The sequence below is a fragment of the Cupressus sempervirens genome, chromosome 9 (genome assembly GCF_028749045.1).
Source record: "Cupressus sempervirens isolate cs-2001-9-10 chromosome 9, ASM2874904v1, whole genome shotgun sequence".
Classification (NCBI taxonomy): Eukaryota; Viridiplantae; Streptophyta; class Pinopsida; order Cupressales; family Cupressaceae; genus Cupressus; species Cupressus sempervirens.
The window spans coordinates 405,990,947-406,016,027 of NC_143126.1; the positions used below are offsets into that span (position 1 = coordinate 405,990,947).

A 25,081-nucleotide genomic window follows, 5' to 3' on the forward strand; every position below is an offset into this window, starting at 1 on the left:
ATTGTTGAACTTAACAAAAAATTAAATTTGGCACACTTTACTTTAGCCCAACATTCAGATGTGAGAGTTGAGGTTGTCAATAATGATAGTGCGAGAATTGACTAGATTGAGCATAATTTCATCCATATTCTATGGGCAGATTGTACTTTATCATGAGCCATTTACTGAGGTTGAGGTTATTCACAGTGACTATATAGTTTTGATCCACAAGTGGAGGACTTGGTGAGGCGCAAGTGTGGATTAGCCCAGAAATTGTATCATCATTGTGGGATGGAGGTTTGCTAACTTCAAAAGATGGGACTAGAGGCTACAAGTATTCAACTCAGGTGATTATGGAAGATTTCTTGTGAGGACACCAGCCAGTTTCATATCATAGTTATATGTACCTGAGAGGGTTGGTTATTCCTCTATCATAGGGATCTCATGCAGGTTCAGGGTTATAGGGTGATTAGTATTAGTTGTTACCAGCTGGGTTACTTGTAGAGTTAGCACATCCATGGGGGTTTCGCAAAGGTTGTATCCAATTGTGGGGTTGCAGATTCTTTCAGTGATTTGTATCTCTTGATGACTGATGGATGTGAGAGTAGTTTTCTTTGGGACGTATTGACAGAGTTAGTAATGTGGCTTGGGTGGTTTCCACTGATGGGCTTCACGACTTTTGGCATGGTGAAGATGAGGAATTGAGCAACATGACTTTGATGATCTTCTTGGATCTATTTTGATTTTGATGGGTTCCACTTTTGCGCAAGATTTCGATAGTTGGTGTGATGTATGCCCTTTGACAGTTACGGGAGGTGAGATAGGACGGCTTTATGAGTTGCTCTTTTTTGAGACAATCATATTCGTGACACCTACTATTGGATAACTCCATCCTTTCTAGCATAATGACATGGTTATTGAGGTAGTTTAAAAGATATTATTCTTTTCATGGACATAGGTGTTGCAAGAGTTAGTTGGTGACATCAGGGACATTACACAGGTCTTCATTTGGGATCTAGGTGGAACATGCACATGGGTGGTTATGGATCAGGGTGTTGGGAGGAGTGATTTGTTGCATTCCTTTCTTGATGAAGATTGGTATACTATTTCACATCCACCACGTCTTGATATTAGAGGTGTATGTAGTTACAGTTGGAGTGAGGTACTCATGTGGATAGATAGAATATTCTTTTACGATAGCAATACATGGAAGGTTCCCTTGACTAAGTGTACACCTGAGATGCTTTGGGATCTTGGTATTTAGTTGGTTGGTGTTTTGATTCATGTTGAGTTTCTTCACAACTCTAGGGTTGGATATGTTTACACTAGTGTAGCATGATAGATTGGTAGAGTATCGACTATGTGGCAAATCTGGGATCCAGCCATTTGGTTCCAGCATACAAATGCAGATTGCTTGGGAGCAAGCAGTCTTTGGAAAGAGAGGACTGTCATGTCCCTTTTTCTTGGCCAGTGATTTTTTTTTTTTGCTGTTCTTGTGGGTTAACTAGGTTTTCTTTGGGATCAAATTGAGTTTTGGCCTAGGCAGGTCCAGTTATCGACCAATCAAGTTTGTTCCAATGGGGTTTCTAAACACTTACTATTTTTAATAAGTAAGTAGGCTCAACATTCTTGGCATTTCAGGGTCGGACTAGCAATATCTTGTCGAGACCTTTCTAGTGAGCCATCACACATGCATATCCAAGCCCATTTGATCAATGATTTTAATGCTAGAAGATTTAATTGATTAATTAATAAAGTGGCTTTTGTAACTTAAGTTCATATTATTAATGTCACTTTTTCCTTAAGTGGGGATCAAGTATTATTTTTAAAAAAGAAATAAAAAAACAAAGAAGGGAATGCAAAGAGTCACCAGGTTGGTCTTAAAAGAGGAGTGAGGGCTTATTTGCTGTATACTTGGTTTTATGATTTTGGATTTCTTTCAACTCTTGGAGAGATTTTGGAAAGTTTCAGATGTTAGCTGGCGAGAGGATGGAAACGCTTGAGCCTGGAGACAGTGGATGGAAACCTATTGTTGGCTGGAGGCGTGCGCGGGTACTTCACATAGTGCTTATGTTCATACTCCTGATATTTAATCTTTCTGTATTTCTGTAACTACAATTGGATTCTGTTGTTGTTTTACTGAAGAAATTCAATGAAATATAATTTCTGCTGGAAATTAACTACAGTGTTCATTTCTGAGTCATATTTGATCTAGATATTTTAGGGGTTTGTCTGGTTACATCTGTGATACATTACATGAAATTAATTGTTTAAAACTTCTAAGATTTCATTGAGAGATTTGGGGAAAAATATCCAGTTAGGCGTATTACAAAGACTGCTGCTATGAATTTTAGCTATTTGGTAATTAGAGTTCTCATGTAATAGTGATTTAATCCTAGGATAGTATACATGTGCATTTCTTATTATGGTCAAGTAGGGTTTTAATGTTTGTTGTTGGAATATGAATAGAGGTTTATTAATAGTCTTGTTGTACTGCATGGTTAGTTTATTCACATCCTTGAAATGTTTCTGTATTTGTTTTATAATGTAAGCATATGCTCAAGGAGATATATTCCATAAGAAACGAATCTATTCACATGAATTTCAATTTATGCTAAGGCATATGCTCAAGGAGATATATTCCATAAGAAACGAATCTATTCATATGACTTTCAATTTATGCTTTCTGTTGCAATTATGAATTTGTTTTCTTTTAAAGTGAATCTGACAGTCTAGATGTATATGGTTCTAACTTTTGAGGTTTTAATCAAAAGCTATTTGGATGCTGAATTATATGGTGAATACTTATCCTTTTCTTGTCTGCTCCTTCTTCTTTCCTAGTTTCAACATATAAGATAGCGAAATAAAACTAAAAAGTACCTCTATGTATGCTGACAATTCATAATGTATTTCGCAGGTTTTTGATTTTGCAGTGTTTCCTAAGCCTGAGTATGACTTGCCGATCTTCTGTGCTAACTTTTTCTCCACAGTCAACATGAATATCATTGTCTTGTGAGTGAGTAATGTTCTGTTGTTTCTCACATTTTCTAGTGTTTATTATAGTATCAGGAAATTGTGCTCAATGAAGGTCCAACATTTTGTTCACTGTTCTCTCTTTGTTTTAATTTTAAAATGACTTAAAGAGAGCCAAATTTATTTGACCATGTTACTTCTATCTAGTAAACTGCAATACCGAGCATTGTTTTATTTTTTTAACTACTTTAACAGTTAAAAATCTTGATACACAATTTACTTCATTAGCACAGGACTTATACACACAACTATTCAGCTCGGCTTAGCTGATCAACAACTAACTACATTCCCTGTTTGATGTGACTACAGGTTGCCATTCATGAGATCAACTGATCTAGTGAATGATTGGCTTCTTAGAACATAAATTTTGCTTAGCAAGGGGTACGAATCCAATGATTTAATTATTCGATTTTATTTTTGAAAAAAGGGGGTAAACATTTATTCAAAGCACAATAAAGAGTACAAAGCAAAGAGAGAAACAGAAAAAGCTCCAGGCTTGGCCAAGAATACCTCGCAAACAGTGGGAAAGTTCTGAAGGGAACCTTGCTAGAAAAGCTGGTGCACAATTCTATCCTCCATAATTAACTTTTCCAAAGCCTCCAAATACTCTAGGGGCACAGGAGGTCCTAGTCAACTACATCTCACCTATCAAGGTTCTTGTACGCCCACTTTGCTAGACAATTTGCCACTCTATTCCACTTTGAGGAATATTGAAAAGAGAGATACAATCCAAAGTAGAACAAAGATTCATGATCTTCTTAACCCACAAGGATAAATGCCATTTAGGTCCATCCAAATGTATCACATTTAACATATTAATCGTTATCTGAGAATTTGATTCACACTCAATCTTCTTCCAAACAAGAGAACAACCTTTTTCTATCCTATGAAGAATAGCTAGAGCCTCCATAAGGTTATTAGAATGCTGCTCCTTATAAGTAGAGAAAAAGAACACAGCACCTCCACTACTATTACTACCAATACCATCAACTCCTGCATGTCCAAGATTTCTTGTGGAAGAGCCATCTGTGTTAACTATAAAGACTTCTTCAAGATGAGAGAGCAATCTCCCTGTCTATGGATTATTTATTTGGCTTGCCTTGATCGCTTCCTGCCAGAAGATCCCACACGATTGCCAGGTAGATTCGAATTCCTTATAACATCCAAATGAGTAGAGTCTACAAGAACAAACATATCACATTTTTAAGAAATATTTTCTTGTAGCTTGCTCACAATATTTCTCTGCACAAGATTGCCTACTGCCATCTTTGAATCTTGAAAACTCCTTTGATTCCTTTTTAACCATCAATTCTAGATGATGAATGTTGGGCCAAGAACCCAAGCAACTTGTAGAAAAAAACTCTTAGCTACAAGATGGACCAAAGTTTCCCAAAACTCTACTAAAGAGGCATTATGAACACATGCATGATTCTGCGATCCCCTCTATAGGTGCCGAATCTCCCTAGAGTAAGGACATTGAAAGAAGAGGAGAGAAATACATTCTTTACTGTTTTTGTAGAGGATACAAATAGGGGGGCCTTGAAAGGCTTTCTTCCTCAAATTTTCCTTCGTGAGGCACGTACTTTGGGCAGCCAACCATAGGGAAAGGTGCATTTGAGCCAAGAGAAATTATTCCAAACCCGCTTCCACCAAGGTACACTGACTTGCTAATGCTAGTTAACTAAAGGTGACATTTTGTTTCTCCTCAGATGTAGACCCCAACTGAAGACATCCCTTTCTTTAAGGGTATTGCAAAGTCTACCAGCTTGAATCTCAACTAGCACTTGATGATTCTCTTTAATACCATCCAGAGGACACTCATAAGGATTTTTATGGAAAGTAATCTCCAATTGACCCTTGAGTTTAACATTCCTGAAATCTGCACTCCCTACTCCAACTTGCTTCAACAAAAATGTTGCCAAGGGTTGAAGGTGAGGAAATTGAGAAATTATTAGAGGCGACCCTCCCATGAATCATGTCAAGAAAAGAGTGTAGAATCCCCTATTACAAATCCAAAAATGACCCTCCTTGATGAGTTTTGTCTCTCTTTTGATAGTGTCCTAGATCATAGAGCCCTTGCCCATCAAACTAGATGGAGGCACATCCATACAGTTAATTCCTCTTAGTTACTTGTAAGGATTCTAGTGTAATCTTGATTTTTCCAGGTACTCCATCTCTAATGTAACTTGGCAGTTGTAATCTAATTGATAAAATCTGCTATCAGGAGCCCAAGACCACCTTCTTGCTTCATCCTATAGATTGAATTTGATTTTAAATTTGGAAAATTATTAGACCAAAGGAATTCTTAAGAGAGAGAGAATCAAACTCTATCATAAAGCTAGAGGGAGCAACCTACAGAAAAGCATTTGTAAATATGAAGAGATTGCAACACCAATATCAACAAAGTCAACTTTCTAACAAATGAAAGCCATTTGCAAGTCTAATGGTTAACCCTCTTGCTAAAATTATCCAGAATCTCCTATCAAAACTCTCTGCATTGAGATATCACACCAAGGGGAATCCTATCTAAACTAGCAGAAGAGAGTCAATTTGAAATTTGACGGTTCAAGCAATCCTATTGTGAATAAGCCAAGGAATATTAAAGAAAAAGCTGGATGACTCAGCCTCATTATTTTTTTCACTTGAAGCAGCCAAACATATGTCAAATTTTTCTTGAAACTAACAACTTCATTGATGCTAGCTAAGCCCAACAAAATACCATCATCAACAAACTCAAGGTGAGAATTAAGAAGGCAAAGTATTGCTCAAACTCCAACCCTAATGATGAGGACACAACCTAAGACAAAATGAACACAATAGGAAAAGGGGAATATCGGAAGTGATCTGCTATTACATTTAGTACAGTGAAAATATACCCAAAGATATGCTCTATGGGCTTACAATGTTGTTTGATCCTGGAGAAACCCCTCTTCTAGTACCTTCTCTTGAACTCCACCCAAATCTGCATTTACAATGCCAAAAATGTCCTTAAGTAACCCGAATTAGGTTTAAGGTTAGGAATACATTTTAAAATATGCCATTTGGCATCCATCGCCAAAACAAAAGGTTCTAGAAAACACGTTAGAAGTCGATGTAAAATTAGAAGAATCTAGAAATGGTAGTCCAACTTCCGAGAGGCATAACTTTTGATCCGGGACTCCGTTTGATGAACCGTTTACATTTTCGGAAAGCTCTCCAAGTGATGTATAGCCTTATGGACCAGCTTTGCTTGTCCCTCATTTTTCGGGCCCATACAGGGCCATTTAGTGCCTCAAATCTGACTTTGAAGTGCTCTTAGGAGGTCTCCAGGCAACTTAAAGCTGTAATAACTTTCAAACCGTAAAGCCTTTTGACCTGATTCTTTTTCTGGAGTGCTCTAAATTACAAGTATAATCATCCCTCCAACTTACACCTTCTAACTCATTATAATTATGGGTCAATTACAGAATAACCTATTTTCTGTATTGGCACGTATCCCAGGTGCTCAAAAACTCTAACCCAAAAAACCAATAGTGGAACTATGAGAGTTGGATTCTTTATTTGATCCAAATGGGTATCCAGAAATGAAAACACTTTAAACAGAAACTAACACTAAGCATATTTTTGGGCGATACAAGATTGCCCTTACACCATTGGATGCTCTTGCATTAGACACCCAGGGTAGATTGAAAAGTGACCCTGTCGCTTTATAGCTGGTAGAGGAAAACCCAAATGGGCAACTTCCGTTGTGGATATCCAAGTCGAATCTTCTACTGGTCATCCTTTCCACTTCACCAGGTATTCTTCATACTGCCTATTTCTGGTACTCTGGCCCACATGTCTATCCAAAATTTCTTCAATCTCTTCCTTTGCAGAAGTAGGAATTGGACATGGCTCTAGCATTAACTCCGCATCTGCACCATCATCATGATATTCTGTTAAGTCTGCAATATTGAAAATAGGAGAAATGTGAATCCCTTCTGGCAATTCCACCTCATATGCATTTCCTGAGTCATGTTTCTTCAAAATTTTGTAGGGACCAAATTTCTTCATCTTTAGCCTTTTGTAAGTACCCACTGGAAATCGTTCCTTCCTTAAGTATACCATAACCAGATCCCCAACTTGGAACTCCTTATGTCTCCTCTTTTGATCTGCTCTAGCCTTATACTGTAGGTTCATCTTGGTAATATGTGCATGTACCTCCTCCTTTAGGTTCTTGACATGTTCAACAAAGTCTTTTGCCTTTGCACTTATCCTTTCCCCTTGCTCGATCTTCCTCAACTTTGGTGTAATCCTTAGACTACTCCCATACACAATTTGGAATGGTGATCTACCAGTACTCCTATTTACAGAATTATTACAAGCAAATTTTGCTTGTGGTAGAATCAAATCCCATCCCTTGGGCTTATCTCCTACTAAGTACCTCAGCAAATTGCCCAGACTTCTATTTACTACTTCTATTTGTCCATCAGTCTGTGGATGATGTGCAGAACTGAACTTCAATTCTGTCTTCAACTTCTTCCACAAAGTCCTCCAGAAATACCTCACAAGCTTAGTATCTCTGTCAGAAACAATACTTTTTGGGAAACCATGTAGCCTCACCACCTCTCTGAAAAAAAAATCTACAATATGTACAGCATCATGAATCTTCAAGCATGGAATGAAATGTGCCATCTTAGAGAACCTATTAACCACCACAAATATAGAGTCATTACCCCTTTGTGTCCTTGGCAATCCAAAAACAAAATCCATACTTATGTCCTCCCAAGGCTTCGATGGAACAGAAAATGGCTGATAGAGTCCAGTATTGTGACTATATCCTTTGGCTGTTTGACATACTTGACAACTCTGCACAAACTTTTTTACATCCTGTGACAATTGAGGCCAAAAATAATGTCCTCTAGTAATGGCAATGGTCTTGTCTCGACCAAAGTGTCTTGCCATCCCTCCACTATGCTTCTCCTTGATCAAGGTCTCTCTCATAGAACTCCTTGGGATACACAATTGACTACCCTTGAACAACATACCATCCTGAATCATGTAATCTAGCCACCTGGTCCTATCTAGAGTAACAGGTTCTTTACAAGCCTTCCAAGCCTTTGCAAAGTTAGGATCCTCAGGGTACAGATTCTCTGCAACCCTATTAGACCTTCCCCTTCTATGTTTCAATACAAATGTATAGCTTTGAGTGAATTCTACCCATTTCAAATATCTCTGATTCAATTTACCTTGGCTATTTAGGTATTGCACTGCCTAGTGATCAGTATACAAGAAAAATTCTTTTGGCAACAATTTATGCCTCCATTTCTTTAAGGCCTAAACTATTGCATAAAATAACAGAATACTTCTTCTTTGCATCATTCAATTTTTCACTCAAATAGGCAATAGGCTTACCTTCTTGGCTCAACACAGCCCCAATAGCACTGCCACTAGCATCACAATCTACCTTGAACACTTTGTTGAAATCAGGAAGTGCCAACATAGGTTGCTCTGTCACCTTCTTCTTCAGCAATTCAAAACTCCTTGTAGCTCTTGTAGTCCACTTGAACTCTTTTCTATCCCCCCTCATTGTTTTAGTTAGGGGTGCGCTTATACTAGTGAAATTCCTAATGAACTTCCTGTAAAAACTAGCCAGACCATGGAATGACCTCACCTTAATTGTAGACCTTGGAGTAGGCTATTCCAAGATGACCTTCACCTTCTCTGGATCCATTTTGAGACCTTTAGCTGATACAAAAAACCCCAAATAGACTAACTCCCTTTTGACAAAGTTACACTTCTTCAAATTAATTAGTAGTTTCTCTTCCCTCAACTTTTCAAGGACACTGGGAATGTGCAATAAATGTTCATCCAAAGACTTATTGAAAATCAAAATATCATCTAGATAGACGATAAGAAATTTTCCCAAAAATGTCTCTAGTACCTCATTCATGAGCCCCATGAAGGTGTTTGGTGCATTGGTCAGTCCAAAGGGCATGACTAATGACTCATATAGACCCTCCTTGGTCTTGAATGCAGTCTTCCACTCATCTCCCTCTCATATTTGTATCTGGTGATAGCCACTCTTGAGATCTATCTTTGAGAAGTACCGAGCTCCGCTCAAATAGTCCATAAGCTCATCCATTCTTGGCAAAGGAAACCGGTACTTGATGGTTATTCTATTTATAGCCCTATAGTCTGTACATGTTATCCACTGTCCATCTTTTTTTGGGGACAGCACTATATGTACTGCACATGGACTCAGGCTCTTTTGAATTAAACCTTTCCTCAACAGCTCCTGAACTTGTCTGTTTAGCTCCTCAGTCCCATTAGGAGTCATCCTGTGAGCAACCTTGTTAGGCAAACTAGCTCCAAGGACTAAATCTAGTTGATGACTGATTTGCCTTATTGACGGCAACCCTTCTAGAACATTATCAGAGATGATATCTCCATACATAATAGACCTGAAACTTCAAGTGGAATTTCACTACTACCTTTGTTATCTTTTCTAGGAATTAGAGCGTAACACATATGCTGATGTTTCATGCCATTCAGAAATTTCCTGTCATCAACAAGACATACCCTAACACTACTGCATACCTTTTCACCCTCCTTTATCAAGGGCTTCAATTTGTGACGAACTCCATCCTTTGTCAGAGAGTATGTATTTGCATGACCATCATGTATAGCATGTCTCTCAAATTTCCACGACCTTCCCAACAATAAATGGCAGACATCCATTGGTATGATGTCACAGAGAGCCTCCTCATGGTAACTCCCAATCTTGAACTTTACCAAATATTGCTCACTAACTAGGACCTTATGATCATCCTACACCCAAGCAATCTGATAGGGTTGGGGGTGTTTCTCCCTCTTGAGCTTTAGCTTTGAGACCATCTTCTCTGACACCAAGTTATCAGTGTTTCCACCATCAATAATCACATCACAACATTTACCCTCGTACTTGCACCCGGTACGAAACAAACTCCTCCTTTGCCCAGGTTCAGGCTCATTGCTTAGTAAGACCCTTTCATTAACTAGAACCTCTCCTCTTTCTACATCCTCTAAATGCAATGACTGTGCATCATCATCCACATGAGCAACCCTTGCTTGACCATCAGCTCTCCTATTTGTCCTGCCTTGGCGTTGAGGGCACTCAAAGGCATGGTGACCACCTTCATTGCAATGTAAATAGATACCACGGAAGCCTCCTCTTCCTGAACCTTGTCCACATCCTCTACCTCTTCTTCTTTGATCTCCAAAGTTTTGATCACGGGAGCGGTTGAAACCCTCATTCCTTTGGTTTTGGCTAGTAGCCACATTTTCATTTTTCTTTTGGTTCTCGTTTCGGCCTCCAAATGACCTGCTACTACTTCTTCCTCCTTGAATGCACCCTCTTTGCCTTCCATAAAGCTTTTCGTTTAACTTTCCTCAACTCGCAAGGCAAATTGGTATGCCTCTTCAATGCTAGTCGTTCTAACTAGACTTAACGCCTCCTGAATGCTAGGTCTTAACCCATTAAGGTAACGAGCAACCTTCTCCTTGTTTGCTTCCACATGCCTTGCCCTAATAAGGACTCGGTAAAATTCCTCTGTGTATTCTTGGACAAATTTTCCCGCTTTCTTTAACCCTTGCATCTTCTTGAACAAATCAAGCTCCTAATCAACAGGAATGAATTGCTTCTTTAGTTTGCCCACCATGCGATCCCATCTTGTGATTTTCTCTTTTCCTCTTCTATTTCTTTCCAACTCAATCTCTTGCCACCAGATTTTGGCATGGCCTTTCATTTTGGCCTTCATAACCTTAACCCTATCAGGGTCCCCAATATCCTCATACTCAAAATATTCCTCTAGCTCATTGATTCAGTTGATCAACTCATCTGAGATAGGTTTCCCGAAAACATGTCGACGTCAATTTTAGGTCTTTTTCCAAGCTTGGCAATGGCCCTAAAAAGCTTCTCCTTTGCCTGGTTTAGGACTTCTCCATCTCCTTCCCCTTCCTGCCCAATATTTCCTTCTTCATTTTCTTCCTCACTTTCGTCGCCTACGACAACATTCATCCCTCTATGGATCTCCTCTTGCAATGCCTAGACTTCTCTCTAGAGGGCTCTAACCTTAGGAGGAACAATTCTGACCCTTCCACCACACTCCCTTCATAGAGGCATCTTTTTGTATCAAAACCCACAACCACATAGTCCTGGTGCAAACTTCCTCACAGTCGGCGCTCTGTCTACACATAGGAAAACCAACTCTGATACCACTTGATGAGGACACAACCTAATACAAAATGAACACAATAGGAAAAGGGGGATATCAGAAGTGATTTGTTATTATATTCAGTACAGTGATAATAGACCCAAAGACGTGCCCAATGGGCTTATAATGTTGTCTGATCCTGGAGAAAACCCTCCTCCAGTACCTTCTCCTGAACTCCACCAAAAATTGCATTTACAATGCTAGAAATGTCCTTAAGTAACCCAAATTAGGTTTAGGGTTAGGAATAAATTTTAAAATATGCCATTTGGCATCCGCCGCCAAAACAGAAGGTTTTAGAATACACGTCAGAAGTCGGTGTAAAATTAGAAGAATCCAGAAATGGTAGTCCAACTTCCGAGAGGCATAACATTTGATTCGGGACTTTGGTTGACGAACTGTTTACATTTTCGAAAAGCTCTCCAAATGCTCTATAACCCTATGGACCCTTTGCTTGTGTCCATTTTTCGAGCCTGTACGAGACATTTAGTGCCTCAAATCTGACTTTGAAGTGCTCTTAGGAGGTCTCTAGACAACTTAAAACTGCAATAACTTTCAAACCGTAAAGCCTTTTGACTTGATTCTTTTTCTGGAATGCTTTAAATTACAAGTATAATCATCCCTCCAACTTACACCCTCTAAATAATTATAATTATGGCTCAATTACAAAATAACCTATTTTCTGCATTGGCACGTATCTCAAGGTGCTCAAAAACTCTTAACCCAAAAGAATAGTGGAACTATGAGAGTTGGATTCTTTAGTTGACCCCAATGGGTATCCAGAAATGAAAACACTTTAAACAGAAACTAACACCAAGCATATTTTTAGGCGATACAAGATTGCCCTTACACCACTAGATGCTCCTGTATCACCTAAACTGAGACTTGACTATTTTTAGATCTAATAAATCTACCAAGCCTCTCATCTATGATGACGAACAAACACAGAGAAATAGGATCTCTCTGTTGAAGGCCTCTAGAAGCACTAAACAACTCATAAAGTTCTCCATTAACTAGAACTGAGTGGAGGAGACCCAATTCATGACCCAATCAACCCAATCGCCACTAAATTCAAAAGTCAATAGAGCTTTCAATAAAAGCCCCATTTAACTCCATCATGAGCTTTTCCCATGTCAATACCAATGAACGTGGCTTTCTGCCTAGAAGTCGCCATAGCCATATAATGAATGACCTTTGGAACAATCACAGCCCCATCAAGATTTTGTCTGCCAACGACAAATCCACCTTTCATTAGAAATCAGAGCTTTGAGACACAACTTGAGTCTTTTAGAAATTAATTTAGTGATAATCTTACAAACTACTTACAGAGAAATGTGTCCAATTTGATAATTTCCTATAACTCCTGAAAAGATTCAGCTAACAAGCCATCAAGGTCTATTGCTTTAACCATCTAAACAAGAAACTAGTTTTGTCAACACCTCTAAGGTTCCCTTGGTCCACTCATTACCCTAGGAGAATCTCATGAATAGGCTAATGGTCTCTCCATGCTAGACTAACTTACGAAGGGGACATTATAGTTTGCCTTCCCTAAAATTGCTTGTCCTTGAGCAATCTCAATGCAAGATGACGCAGAACTTGCTAATACTCCCATGTTGCACTTGCATCTAGCAAGTTCCCCCATTTGATTGGATACTCTATGATGTTTCTCCTTCAAAGGACTTTGTCTTTGGTACTAGTAGTGGTCGTAATCAACATCATCTTTCCTCCTTATCTAATGGTGGCAACTTAGAAGAGAGTATCTCATTATGCCCAAGTGTGGTTTTGAGCCTAGATACATGGTCTACATTACGATATTTGTTGCTGAAAGGTAACTAAAGCTCATAAGCAACCTCTTCAATCTCCCTGATAACTTAGAACGATCCATAAAATCTAGGCTTGCAATTCTTTCCATACCTCTTAAGAGAGTATTACCTATAAGGCTATAATCTCAAGTACACCATGTCTCCTACCTCAAAGGTACACTTAGTCCTATGCTGATTAACATATAGCTTTTTTTGATTCTATGTCTATTGCAAATTATCTTTCAAAGATTTCATTCTATGTTGACTTTCCTACGAAAAATCCTTTGCCTTAGGCACTCTTGTAATAGCCCTGTCATAAAACAAATAAAATATTAAAACTTTGTTTATGAGACTTGTTGGGTGGATATTTTGCAACTGACAATTCTGGGTAAAAATACAGTTGCAAAATAGGATGACCAGCCACAACATGTGAGACAGAGTCTCTCCTACTTTAAAGGGAAGGCTCCCCCTTCTCACCGTTCCTTAGATCAACTCAAGGGAAGCAAGAAGTCGAGAGATTTTGTAAAATGGGTGTTACCAATATCTTTTCTTCTTAACTTTCAAGAAAGAATCCACTTACTCATGGAGCAAGTAATGGGCAGGGTGAATCTCTAACTATACTTCTACCAAGAGCTAGATACAGTGATATTGATAAACCTTCACTAACTCAAAGGCTAGCTAAAAATTTACCGGTTTGGCTTTAAGTCCAGTTGTACTTCTATATGAAAAAGCTTTACAATTAGGGTACAAAGACTCCTGAAAGTAAGAATAACTTAACTATTTTGCGAATTAAGAAAGAAGTATAAGCTACAGATAAAGCCTCTAGCTATATATTTCCATAACCACTCCCAGACAAAGCTTCGGCTCTGATTGCTTCTTAAATCACTATGCTTTTTTATTGAACACAAAAATAACATGAATCAAGAAAATAGGCACAAATTACAGTCAAAGCTTCAAATCCAATTGCTTCTTTTATTCACTTTTCTCCCAAATTCATACTACACAATCAAAGTTATGCTTGCACAAATGTGGCAGAGTTTTCTTGCATACAACAAAAGATGATTTTTACAATGAGGGGGCACTCCTTTATATAGTCAAAGAAGTTGAGAAAAAGGTGGTGGAAAAAGTGGGAGCAACTCAACCAACTTTAATCTAGTCTAACTAAAAGAGAAAAAATAGGGTTACATGTAATTGCATATGCAACTCGCATTACATCTTTTACATGTACATGCAACTCGCATTACATGTAATTAAACATCTTCATGTAATACTTCCTCTCCAACTACAATCATGAAATAAGAAGAAGACGAAAGAGAAGGAAACAATTCTGAAGGGCCTTGTACTTGATGATGCAATCTCGGATGATCACAGGTTTGCGAGTCCTTGTATTTTGTACCGCTACATTCATCTTGATAACCATGGTCTTGCATCTTTTGATAACTTCTGACTTTGATGAATTGTTTTCTCTCATGTGCAAACTTGATGTGATCCAACTTTTCTCACTCAAGTTGTCGCAAATTCTCTTTTGTAGATTGGTACATTCTGGATTCTCTGACACTTTGAAAACCTTCTTGATGGTGTCTAGATGTAAACTTGGAACTTTCCATCAGCACTTTTAACTTTTTTTTTTCTTTTTTTCTTTTTTGAAGTAAAGTGCTTAGTGCATGGGAATGCGTGCAAATGGAGATTGCTGATTTCCGAAATGTGACTTGGGCTTTCAAGATGTCATTGCACGGAAAATTATTAAATGTAAGTGCAACATGTAATGAGGAATGGAAAGTGAGATGACATGCAAATGTGGATGGAGGACGAGCTTTTACATGTAAGTGCGAATGGAAGATGAGGTGCAAAGTATGGAAAGATGTGAAAAATGGGAAAGCATGTATTTGCTCATGAAGGTGCGAATGCATATGGAGAGATGGAAATGGAAGCGGAAAGTGGGATTACATGCATGTGCGGATGGTGAATGAGATGAAAAACATGTAATCACATTTGTCGAATAAGATGTGAAGTGTTGTGGCATGGAAAATGGAAGTGGAATGTGATGATGCTTTTGCATAAAGTAAAGCAAAAACAAGTTCTTGGGAAAGAACTTGTAACTTCTTCAAAGTGGAGAAAACTGACAAGCAAGCACAAACTACAAAAACAAGCACAAAACAAACACATGCCTTTGGCAAAAGACTCAAACATGTCAACAAGGAAACCACTTAACATGCAAATTCAAATTTGGAATTTGTGAAAATTCCAAAAGTGTGAAAATGAGAGTTTTCATCATTTTTAAAGGCAAACTGTACTTTTCATGGCATTCATATGGACAAATGTGCAATTTTAAGCTAAAATATGCATGGAAATAACAAGATAAGCATGAATTCATGAGCAATAAAGAAAGAGTCCACTTATTTGGAGGTTAAAGAGCCAAAATAGCAAGTTTTATAGAGCTGAAGACTAATTCTTCCTCAAATCTGGATTTTCAAACAACTTTTTGACTTTTTCCGTACTTGCATTTAACAAAAATTAATGAGCAATGAAGGGTCGAATTTGACATGAAAGTGCCAAATACATGGTTTCCAAAGAGAATATCATGCATTTAAAATTTAAAAACAATCCCTCTTGATCAAAGGTATGGACTGGAAATGCATTTTTTTGAGATTTTTGAACAAAAACATGACTTTTTAATGCAAAAATCTGGGTCATTTATGCAAAAAGGTGGCTAAAAAATGCATGTTTTCGAGTAATTTTTGATGTGTGAATGCAAAAACGACTTCCCAAAATGCATATACATGAATTAAAATGCAAAAAAGTGGCTTCAAAACACATAGAAGTGGATTAAAACCCCAATTTTCTGGGCGTTTTTAGCAAAAACGTGATTCATAAAAGACATAAAATGAATTCATTTTTGGCTTCTATGTGCAAAAATGTGAGCCAAGATGTATAGCAAATGATTGAAGATGCAAAAAATCCTCTTTTCCTTGCAAAAACATGATTTAAATCACTCGAAATGGATTTCTTTGAAGATTTTTCCAAAAATGTGCCCTTGGAAGGAGTTTGAAAAAACATTTTAAATCAAGATAAATCCATTTTTGATGTTAGAAAATCCATTGCCAAGAAAAAGCGACCCTAATGGAAAAGATCTCATGCAAATCCATTGAGAAAATCTCCACTTATGATCAAAATCGGGTTCTTGGAGGGCAAAAGCATGGAGTTCATCAAAATCGGACTTTTTAAGTGTCATTGCATATAAAACATGTGTTTTGATCAAAATCGGACCTTTTTGGGTCACTTGCATATTTTAAAATGTGTAAGTCATCAAAATTGGACCTTTTTGGATCAATTGCATATTTTAAAATGTGTAAGTCATCAAAATCAGACCTTTTTGTGTCAATTGCATATTTTAAGTTACATGTACTTTTTAGATGCAAAGACATGAAAACTTCACTTTTGATGCAATTACATCAAAAAGGTCCACTTATGATAGACTTTTGATGTAATAACATCTAAAAGGTTCACTAAAGTAAACTTTATATGCAACAATATGTAAAATGTCCACTTTTGATAGATTTTACATGTAATTGCATATAAAATGTCCACTTATAAAGACTTCAAGTCATTTAATTGACTTAAAATTATAAAAATGTTACAAAATGGGTCATAAACAATATTTATTTATCATATTTTGAAATATAACATATAAACATCATTTTAAAGTAACATTTAAATAAAAATTTGATTTTTAAAACCAAAAATTAAACTGAAACTATATAGTTATATAGTTACTTTAAGTGAAAAATTGAAAAGCAACTCAACTTAAGATTATAACATAAAGTGCACTATAGTCGCTTTAAGTTAAAAATTTAAAGATAAAGTAACTTTAAAACATAACAAAAAGTGAATTTAAGTTATATTTATCAAAAAATGAAAGTCAAATTAGAAATATAACATCATATTTTTAATTCGTGCTCTTGCACCCAAAAGGTCCACTTTTGAAGCACTAAAATGGGCATAACTCTTGACTGACAACTCCGATTGACCTCTAGGTTAGACTGAATCGAAGGGGAAACTGAAAGGCATGATATGAGCAAAACTAAAGGACTAAAAACAAACAAATGTAAATTGAAAAGCAAAGAACGGATGATGAAGGCTTCAAAAATCAAGCAAAGGCTCGATAGAAAGCAAAACGAAAAAGATTTAACGAAGGCCTTCAATAAAAAGATTCATTATATCGATTGGTACTGATTGGTTGATCAATACTAATCAATTAAATAATGAACTAAACTCAGAGAAATGCGAAAGTAATTTGAAAAAGTCTTGTACTGTTACGTACATTTTGTGGTGACAAAATACAGGACAACAACTGGCTCTGTCTGGGGAATGTTACTCATTTGTTCTTAAAAACAAAGAGTGACATAGAATCCAGTTCTCTAACTGCCTTTATCCACTCCATTGGGCTATAGAGTCAGTGACCAAAACAAACAAAAACTAATGCAACTAAGCAAAGCAAATCTACTAAAACAAAAATGTGCAAGCACACTTATTAAAAACAAAGGAAAACCTCCCAAAAAGAAAATTTTAGATGAAACCATTTACGGGTTCAACAAAATAGCTACCCTTTTTCAGTAGCTTGTAGTAGCTTGCATGTTCACATGAAACTTCATATTGATGAAACACGAACAACTGGAGCAATGACGTGAAGGCCCGATGTAACACCTCTTGGAAGAGAAGGAAGAATTCACCTTTTTGAGATGAATCATGTATAGTGTATACTACTGCTCCAAGAAAGGTTCATGAATTGAAATTGCTCCTCCAGAACTGAAAATTCTTCTTTGACATCTTCTTTGATAGTATTTTCATGTTCAGGAACATGTGAAATCTCTAACTTTCCATTATCTTCCAACCAAGCAAGATGTCAGGTTGGACATCCCCTTGACCGAACAAATTCTGAATTTTTCTTGCCAACTGCAACTTTCTCGATTGGTTCATTAATCACCAACACCTGAGGATGATCAAGATAACCTTGTTCATGTGATTTCAGTGATGAAATGATTGCACTGCATAGATCAACATACTCTTCACAAACTTCTGACTTGGGAAAGTCTTTATGGTTTATGAGAAGTTCTTTCTCAAACTTCGCAGTAGAACAATTATGCAAAGTGTTCCCAACTTCATGGCCTTGAGATATGAAGACATCATTTTCAGCTTGATTTGAACTTCTTGCATGTCAACTTTTACGGCACAACCATCTTGAACCTTGGAAGAAAATTTTTCCTTAGTCATCCTTTCATCACGGGCCTTCTGAGATTGCCTACACCAAATATGAGAGTTGCCAGCCATGTCTTCTTTTTCATGGAAGGGAATAGCAAGATAACTAGCTTCAGATTCAGGATGCTTCACTGTTGTTTTTGCTAATGGTGCTTCAATTGCAAGCTTCTTAGATAGTGAAGTTAACTTTTGTTGATTCCCAACAAGAGAACTATTACGAATAGTTGGAAGAGGCCTCCTTGGTACATCTTCATAAGGAACAAAGAACATGCCTTGAGCTATTTTCTTTTTGAGGGCAAGAATTTCATTTGCTAATCTTTGCACCGCAGGATCCATCCTTGTGCTAGAAGAAAATGAATTAGAAGAATAATAGCTTTCTTCAAACTCACTTGTTACAATTCTTATCTTCCCAGCAAGAATAAGATCATCTTCAATTTCAATCGCCAATGTTTGTGCAGCTCCAAGAGTAGATAGGGCTTCTCTCCTTATTAGAAAACTGACTTAAGGAACTTGAGCATTGACAAAGAAAAACTTCAAATTGGCAATTGTAGGTTGAGCAACAACTAGAATTCTTCGTGTCAATTTGTTGAAATGAGCAACAAATTCACGCATAAGTACATGAGATGACTTCCGCAACTAAGCAAGTTGGACCAAAAATGCATGAGCATCTTTAGGAGGCTTGAACCTTTCTTCAAACTTGGCTATGAGGGTAGCCTAGTTTGTGATAGTACGTGATTGTAAATGGTAAAACCAATCAACAACCACACCTTGCAGAGTTTCCATGAACAACCTTATAGACACATCCTCGTATTCAATAGCATGAACACCGCATGCAATATAGAAAGCAGCAATATGCTCATCAGGATGTTGTTCATCATCACTAAAAAACTTGGGAAACTTCTTTCGTGAGCGATCAAAATATCATGTAGAGGTGGACCTAGATTCAATGGTCCAAAAGCATTTCCCCAAGGAACTTGGGCCATTTACATATCCTTGGTAAATTCATGAAACAATTACAATGAATAATATTACAGTGAAAAAGGACACAGGTATGCTTCAAGTGAAAGCATGAGGCTCTCAAATGTGCGCCATATCCCCAGTGGAGTCGCTAAAAAACTATTGGGTGGATATTTTCCAACTGATAGTTTTGTGTAAAACTCCAGTCACAAAATAGGATGACCAGTCATAGCGTGTGAGACAGAGTCTCTCCTACCTTAAAGAGAAGGCTTTCCCTTCTCACCGTTCCTTGGATCAACTCAAGGTAAGCAAGAAGTTGAGAGATTTTGTAAAATGGGTGTTACCAATATCCTTTCTTCTTAACTTTCAAGAAAGAATCCACTTACTCGTAGAGCGAGTAATGGGTAGGGTGAATCTCTAACTACACTTCTATCAAGAGTTGGAAACAGTGATATCGATAAACCTCCACTAACTCAAAGGCTAGCTAAAAATGTACTGGTTTGGCTCTAAGTCCGATCGTACTTCTATATAGAAAAGCTTTACAATTAGGGCACAAAGACTTCTAAAAGTAAGAATAACTTAACTATTTTGTGAATTAAGAAAGAAGTATAAGCTATAGACAAAGCTTCTAGCTATATATTTCCACAACCGCTCCCAATCAAAGCTTTGGCTCCGATTGCTTCTTAAATCACTATGCTCTTTTATTAAAGACAAAAATAACATGAATCAAGAAAATAGACAAATTACAGTCAAAGCTTCTAGTTTTCTCTGTCACAGTTGCTTCTAGTCAAAGCTTCGAATCTAATTGCTTCATTTATTCACTTTTCTCTCAAATTCATATTACTCAATGAAAGTTATGCTTGCACAAATGTGGCAGACCTTTCTTGCATACAACAAAAAATGATTTTTACAATGAGGGGGCACTCCTTTCTATAGACAAAGAAGTTGAGAAAAAGGTGGAGAAAAAAGTGGGAGCAACTCAACCAACTTTTACGTAGTCTAACTAAAAGAGAAAATATAGGGTTGCATGTAATGGCATATGCAACTCGCATTACATCTTTTACATGTACATAGAACTCGCATTACATGTAATTACACATCTTCATATAATACTTCCTCTCCAACTACAAACATTAAAGAAGAAGAAAGAAGTTGGAAGAGAAGGAAACAATTCTAAAGGGCCTTGTACTTGATAATGCAATCCCGAATGATCATAGTATTGGGAGTCCCTGTATTTTGTACTGCTGCATTCATCTTGATAACCACGGTCTTGCATTTTTTGATAACCTCTAACTTTGATGAATTGTCTGTTGTCATGTGAAATCTTGATGTGATCCAACTTTTCTCGGTCAAGTTGTCGCGAATTCTCCTTTGTAGATTGGTACATTCTAGATTCTCTTAAACTTCGAAAACCTTTTTGATGGTCTCCGAATGTAAAACTTAGAACAACTTTCCATCAACACCTTTAACTTTTTTTTTTTTGAAGTGCTTGACACATGGGAATGCATGCAAATGGAGATTGCTGATTTCCAAGATGTGACTTGGGCTTTCAAGATTTCATTGCATGAAAAATGATTACATGTAAGTGCAACATGTAATGAGGAATGGAAAGTGAGATAACATGCAAATGCAGATGGAGGACGAGCTTTTACATGTAAGTGAGAATGGAAGATGAGGTGCAAAGCATGGAAAGATGTGAAAAATGGGAAAGCATGTATTTGCTTATGAAGGTGTGAATGCATATGGAGAGATGGAAATGAAAGCGGAAAATGAGATTACATGCATTTGCGAATGGTGAATGAGATGAAAAACATGTAATCACATTTGTCGGATGAGATGTGAAGTATTGTGGCATGGAAAATGGAAGTTGAATGTGATGATGCTTTTGCATAAAGTGAAGCAAAAATAGGTTCTTGGGAAAGAACTTGTGACTTCTCCAAAGTGGAGAAAACCAACAAGCAAGTACAAAACACAAAAACAAGTACAAAACAAACACATGCCTTTGACAAAAGACTCAAACATGTCAACAAGGAAGCCACTTCAACATTCAAATTCGAATTTGGAGTTTGGAAAAATTCCAAAAGTGTGAAAATGAGAGTTTTCATTATTTTTAAAGGCAAAACACACTTTTCATGACATATATATAGACAAATGTGCAATTTCAAGCTAAAATATGCATGGAAATAACAAGATAAGCATATTTTGATGAGCAATAAAGAAAGAGTCCACTTGCTTGGAGGTTAAAGAGCCAAAATAACAAGTTTTATAGACTTGAAGACCAATTCTTCCTCAAATCTAGATTTTCAAACAACTTTTTGACTTTTTTCATACTTGCATTTAACAAAAATTAATGAGCAATGAAAGGTTGAATTTGATATGAAAGTGCCAAATACATGGTCTCAAAAGACAATATTATGCATTTAAAACTCAAAAACAATCCCTCTTGATCAAAGGTATGGGCTGGAATTGCATTTTTTTGAGATTTTTGCATAGAAACATGACTTTTTTATGAAAAAATTTGGACTGTTTCTGCAGAAACGTTGCCAAAAAATGCATGTGTTTGAGTATTTTTTGACTTGTGAATGCAAAAATCACTTTCCAAAATGCATATACATAGATCAAAATGCAAAAAAGTGGCTTCAAAACACAAAAGTGGATTAAAATCCCAATTTTTTGGGCATTTTTAGCAAAAACGTGATTCATAAAAGACATGAAATGAATTCATTTTTGGCTTCTAAGTGCAAAAATGTGAGCCAAGATGTATTGCAAATGATTGAAGATGCAAAAACTCCTCTTTTCCTTGTAAGAACGTGTTTTAAATCACTCAAAATGGATTTATTTGAAGATTTTTCCAAAAACGTGCCCTTGGAAGGAGTTTGAAAAAAACATTTTTGAACAAAATAAATCCATTTTTGATGTTATAAAATCCATTGCCAAGCCAAAATGACCCTAATGGAAAAGATCTCATGCAAATCCATTGAGAAAATCTCCACTTATGATCAAAATCGGGTTCTTGGAGGGCAAAAGCATGGAGTTCTTCAAAATCGGACTTTTTAAGTGTCATTGCATATAAAACATGTGTTTTGATCAAAATCGTACCTTTTTGGGTCACTTGCATATTTTAAAATGTGTAAGTCATCAAAATCAGACCTTTTTGGGTCAGTTGCATATTTAAAATGTGTAAGTCATCAAAATCGGACCTTTTTGGGTCAATTACATATTTTAAAATCGGACCTTATTGAAATCAATACCATGGAAAGTGCATTTTTCCTTTTAAAATAAATAAATTCATTTTCATGTTTTTGGTTTTTCCCCAATTTCCAAATTCAGATGTGTGTTGAAGTGCTTTGCATCTTGACATGTTTGACTCATTTTCCAAAGGTACGTTTTTCTTTGAGTTTTTGTGTTTTGTGCTTGCTTGTCAATTTTCTCCATTTTGGAGAAGTTACAAGTTCTTTCCCAAAAACTTGTTTCACTTCATGCGAAAGTATCATCATGTTTCACTTTCGTCTTCCATGTCACAACACTTTGCATCTCATCTGACAACTGCAATTACATGTTTTTCATCTCTTCCACCATCCGCATATGCATGTAATCCCATTTTTCACTTCCATTCACACTCATCTCACTTTTCACATTCATTCGCACGACACGATTACACAAAAAGCCTTGTGTAATGGCATCTCAAAACTTTTATTTTGACTAATAGTCACTTTTTGAAAAGTCAAAAAGATGTCATTTTCATCTTCCATGTACTTTAATTTTACCTTTTCACCAAAGATGACTATAAAGTTCATTGTCCCTTTTCCCTTTTCCATTTCCATCTCTCCATATGCGTTTGCCCCTTCATGAGCAAATACATGTTTCTGCATCTTTCCATGCTTTGCACCTCATCCTCCATTTGCACACATCTTTCATCTGCCTTCACATCCTATCTCACCTTTCATCTCCTGTTGCATATTGCACTTACATGTAGTCATTTTTCATGCAATAATGTCATGAAGGCCCTAAGTCACATTTGAAATCAGCAATCTTCATTTGCACACATTTCCATGCATTTCACCTTCACACATTTTCATTTCATTCCATCTTCCAATTTCCACCTTCATAATACTTCATTTTGCATTCCATTCATTTCATATTCATTCATTGCATATGCATATGATATTTTTTGAGATTATTTCATTGGATCTACAAAGTCTCTAATCCATTTTCGAATCTTTGTTTTTGATCACAAATCAACTTGTATGGCGATTCCTTCTAATGATGTATTTATGTTTTGGGATTTTTATGTTGCAACACAAGCACAAGAGATGCCCTCACCATCAAAATCCAAAGGCAAGATGAAATATCAATATGATAAAGAGTTGGCTCATACAGCTTCCTCATCAGTCATATCTATTCTTGATAATGTGATGGACACAAAGATTGGTCATGTGGACGTGGCTGATTTTCTGCAGAGAGTAGAGAATCCTGTTGGTCACAAAATGAAGCACATCAAAAGAAGTTACATTCACTTGGTGTTTGCATTTCCTATGGCCGCCATGGAACCAAATTTTGTCCTTGGATGTGCAAGACGTTTTAGCACAAAATCTAAAACAATCAAGGATGCTGACGACAAGGTTACCATTAATCTTGATCCAGAGGTCATTGAACAAATTTTCAAGGTGTCACATCATGTAGAGCGTGGAGATCTTACGAAAGCTTCCTCTTTGGCAAACTAGAATGAGAAGAAAGGTGATTATTAGAAAAATGTCAACCAATACTGGTTAGAAAATAAAAGAAACAACTTTTCAAGATGGCCAAAGACCGTTCATCGGTCTAACTTCAAACAAGAGTATAAGGGTCTCATCTTCCTTCTCAACAAAGTTTGCGGTCTCAAAGATTCTATTGATTTCGAGCCATGGATGTACATGTTCATCTTTCAAATCATGGAAAATATGTTACGTCTTTTGGGGGGAGTTGATTAGCACTGCACTTTGCTAGTAGATACTCAACGTGAAAAATTCAGCACCCTTCTACATGAACTCTTGTCTACATTGCTGCTACCATGGGATCTTTCTTTGGTCTCTCAACCAAGGGAGATTGTCTTCAGATTCCTGTTTGGGATTACTATGACCAAATCACCAATGGTAAATTTCATTACAGAAGAATCCAAGATACCTTCTTTGGGCTTTTCCTGTACTTGTTCAATAGAAAGTTATCCATCAAGAGGGTATTTGATGCAGCATGGGAAAAGGTGAATCAATACGGCTGTATTTTCATTCAGTTTCCAACTTTTACATACTTAAGAGTTGGGTATTTCAAAGGCAAGCCATATACCTTACCTAGGTATACTACAGATCGAATCATCTTGATGGAGCTAGCTGGATAGCTCATGGACGTGCAAAGTTATTAGCATGCTATCCATAGGCCTGGCTTCGGTATTACTTCAGTCAAACCCTTGGCGACTAGCAACTATTCAATCAATTTTGTGCCCAAAGCAAAGAATATGGAAGCAAAGTAGTAGTTGAAACCTCGAAGAAGTTCAAGGCCAGATTCGACTTTGATCACTAAGAAATGAATTCTCAAATGAAAAGAGCTTACATGCATGTTCATCACATCGAGGACATCTGGATTGATACGAGAACAAAGTTGGACATTATGAAGATTGACTACTATAGATTAACCTTGCAGCAGATAATTGATTTTAACATGTTGGAGATCCCTTTAGATTTCTAGAGTTTCATCAAGCCAACTTTGATAAAAAGTGTCCTTTTCCTATTCAGTGGCAATAGAAGGAAGGTACATCTATCATCCATATTGGAAAACACCTATAAATGGTTGAAAAATAAAGGTCTAAAA

At 36.9% G+C, this 25,081-nt stretch overlaps 1 protein-coding gene across 4 annotated transcripts in view; it reads left to right on the top strand.

Annotated features, from left to right (window-relative positions):
* HY2 (phytochromobilin:ferredoxin oxidoreductase, chloroplast / phytochromobilin synthase (HY2)) overlaps positions 1–25,081 on the top strand; it is a 181,371-nt gene that overhangs the window by 99,208 nt on the left and 57,082 nt on the right. For 2 of the 4 annotated variants that reach the window (XM_089800365.1, XM_089800363.1), the window contains exons 3-4: positions 1,951–2,031; positions 2,897–2,991. In XM_089800365.1, the coding sequence (XP_089656491.1) occupies positions 1,951–2,031; positions 2,897–2,991 (176 nt within the window). The remainder of the gene's footprint in view (positions 1–1,950; positions 2,032–2,896; positions 2,992–25,081) is intronic. The other 2 variants (XM_089800364.1, XM_089800366.1) reach the window with 1 other exon arrangement.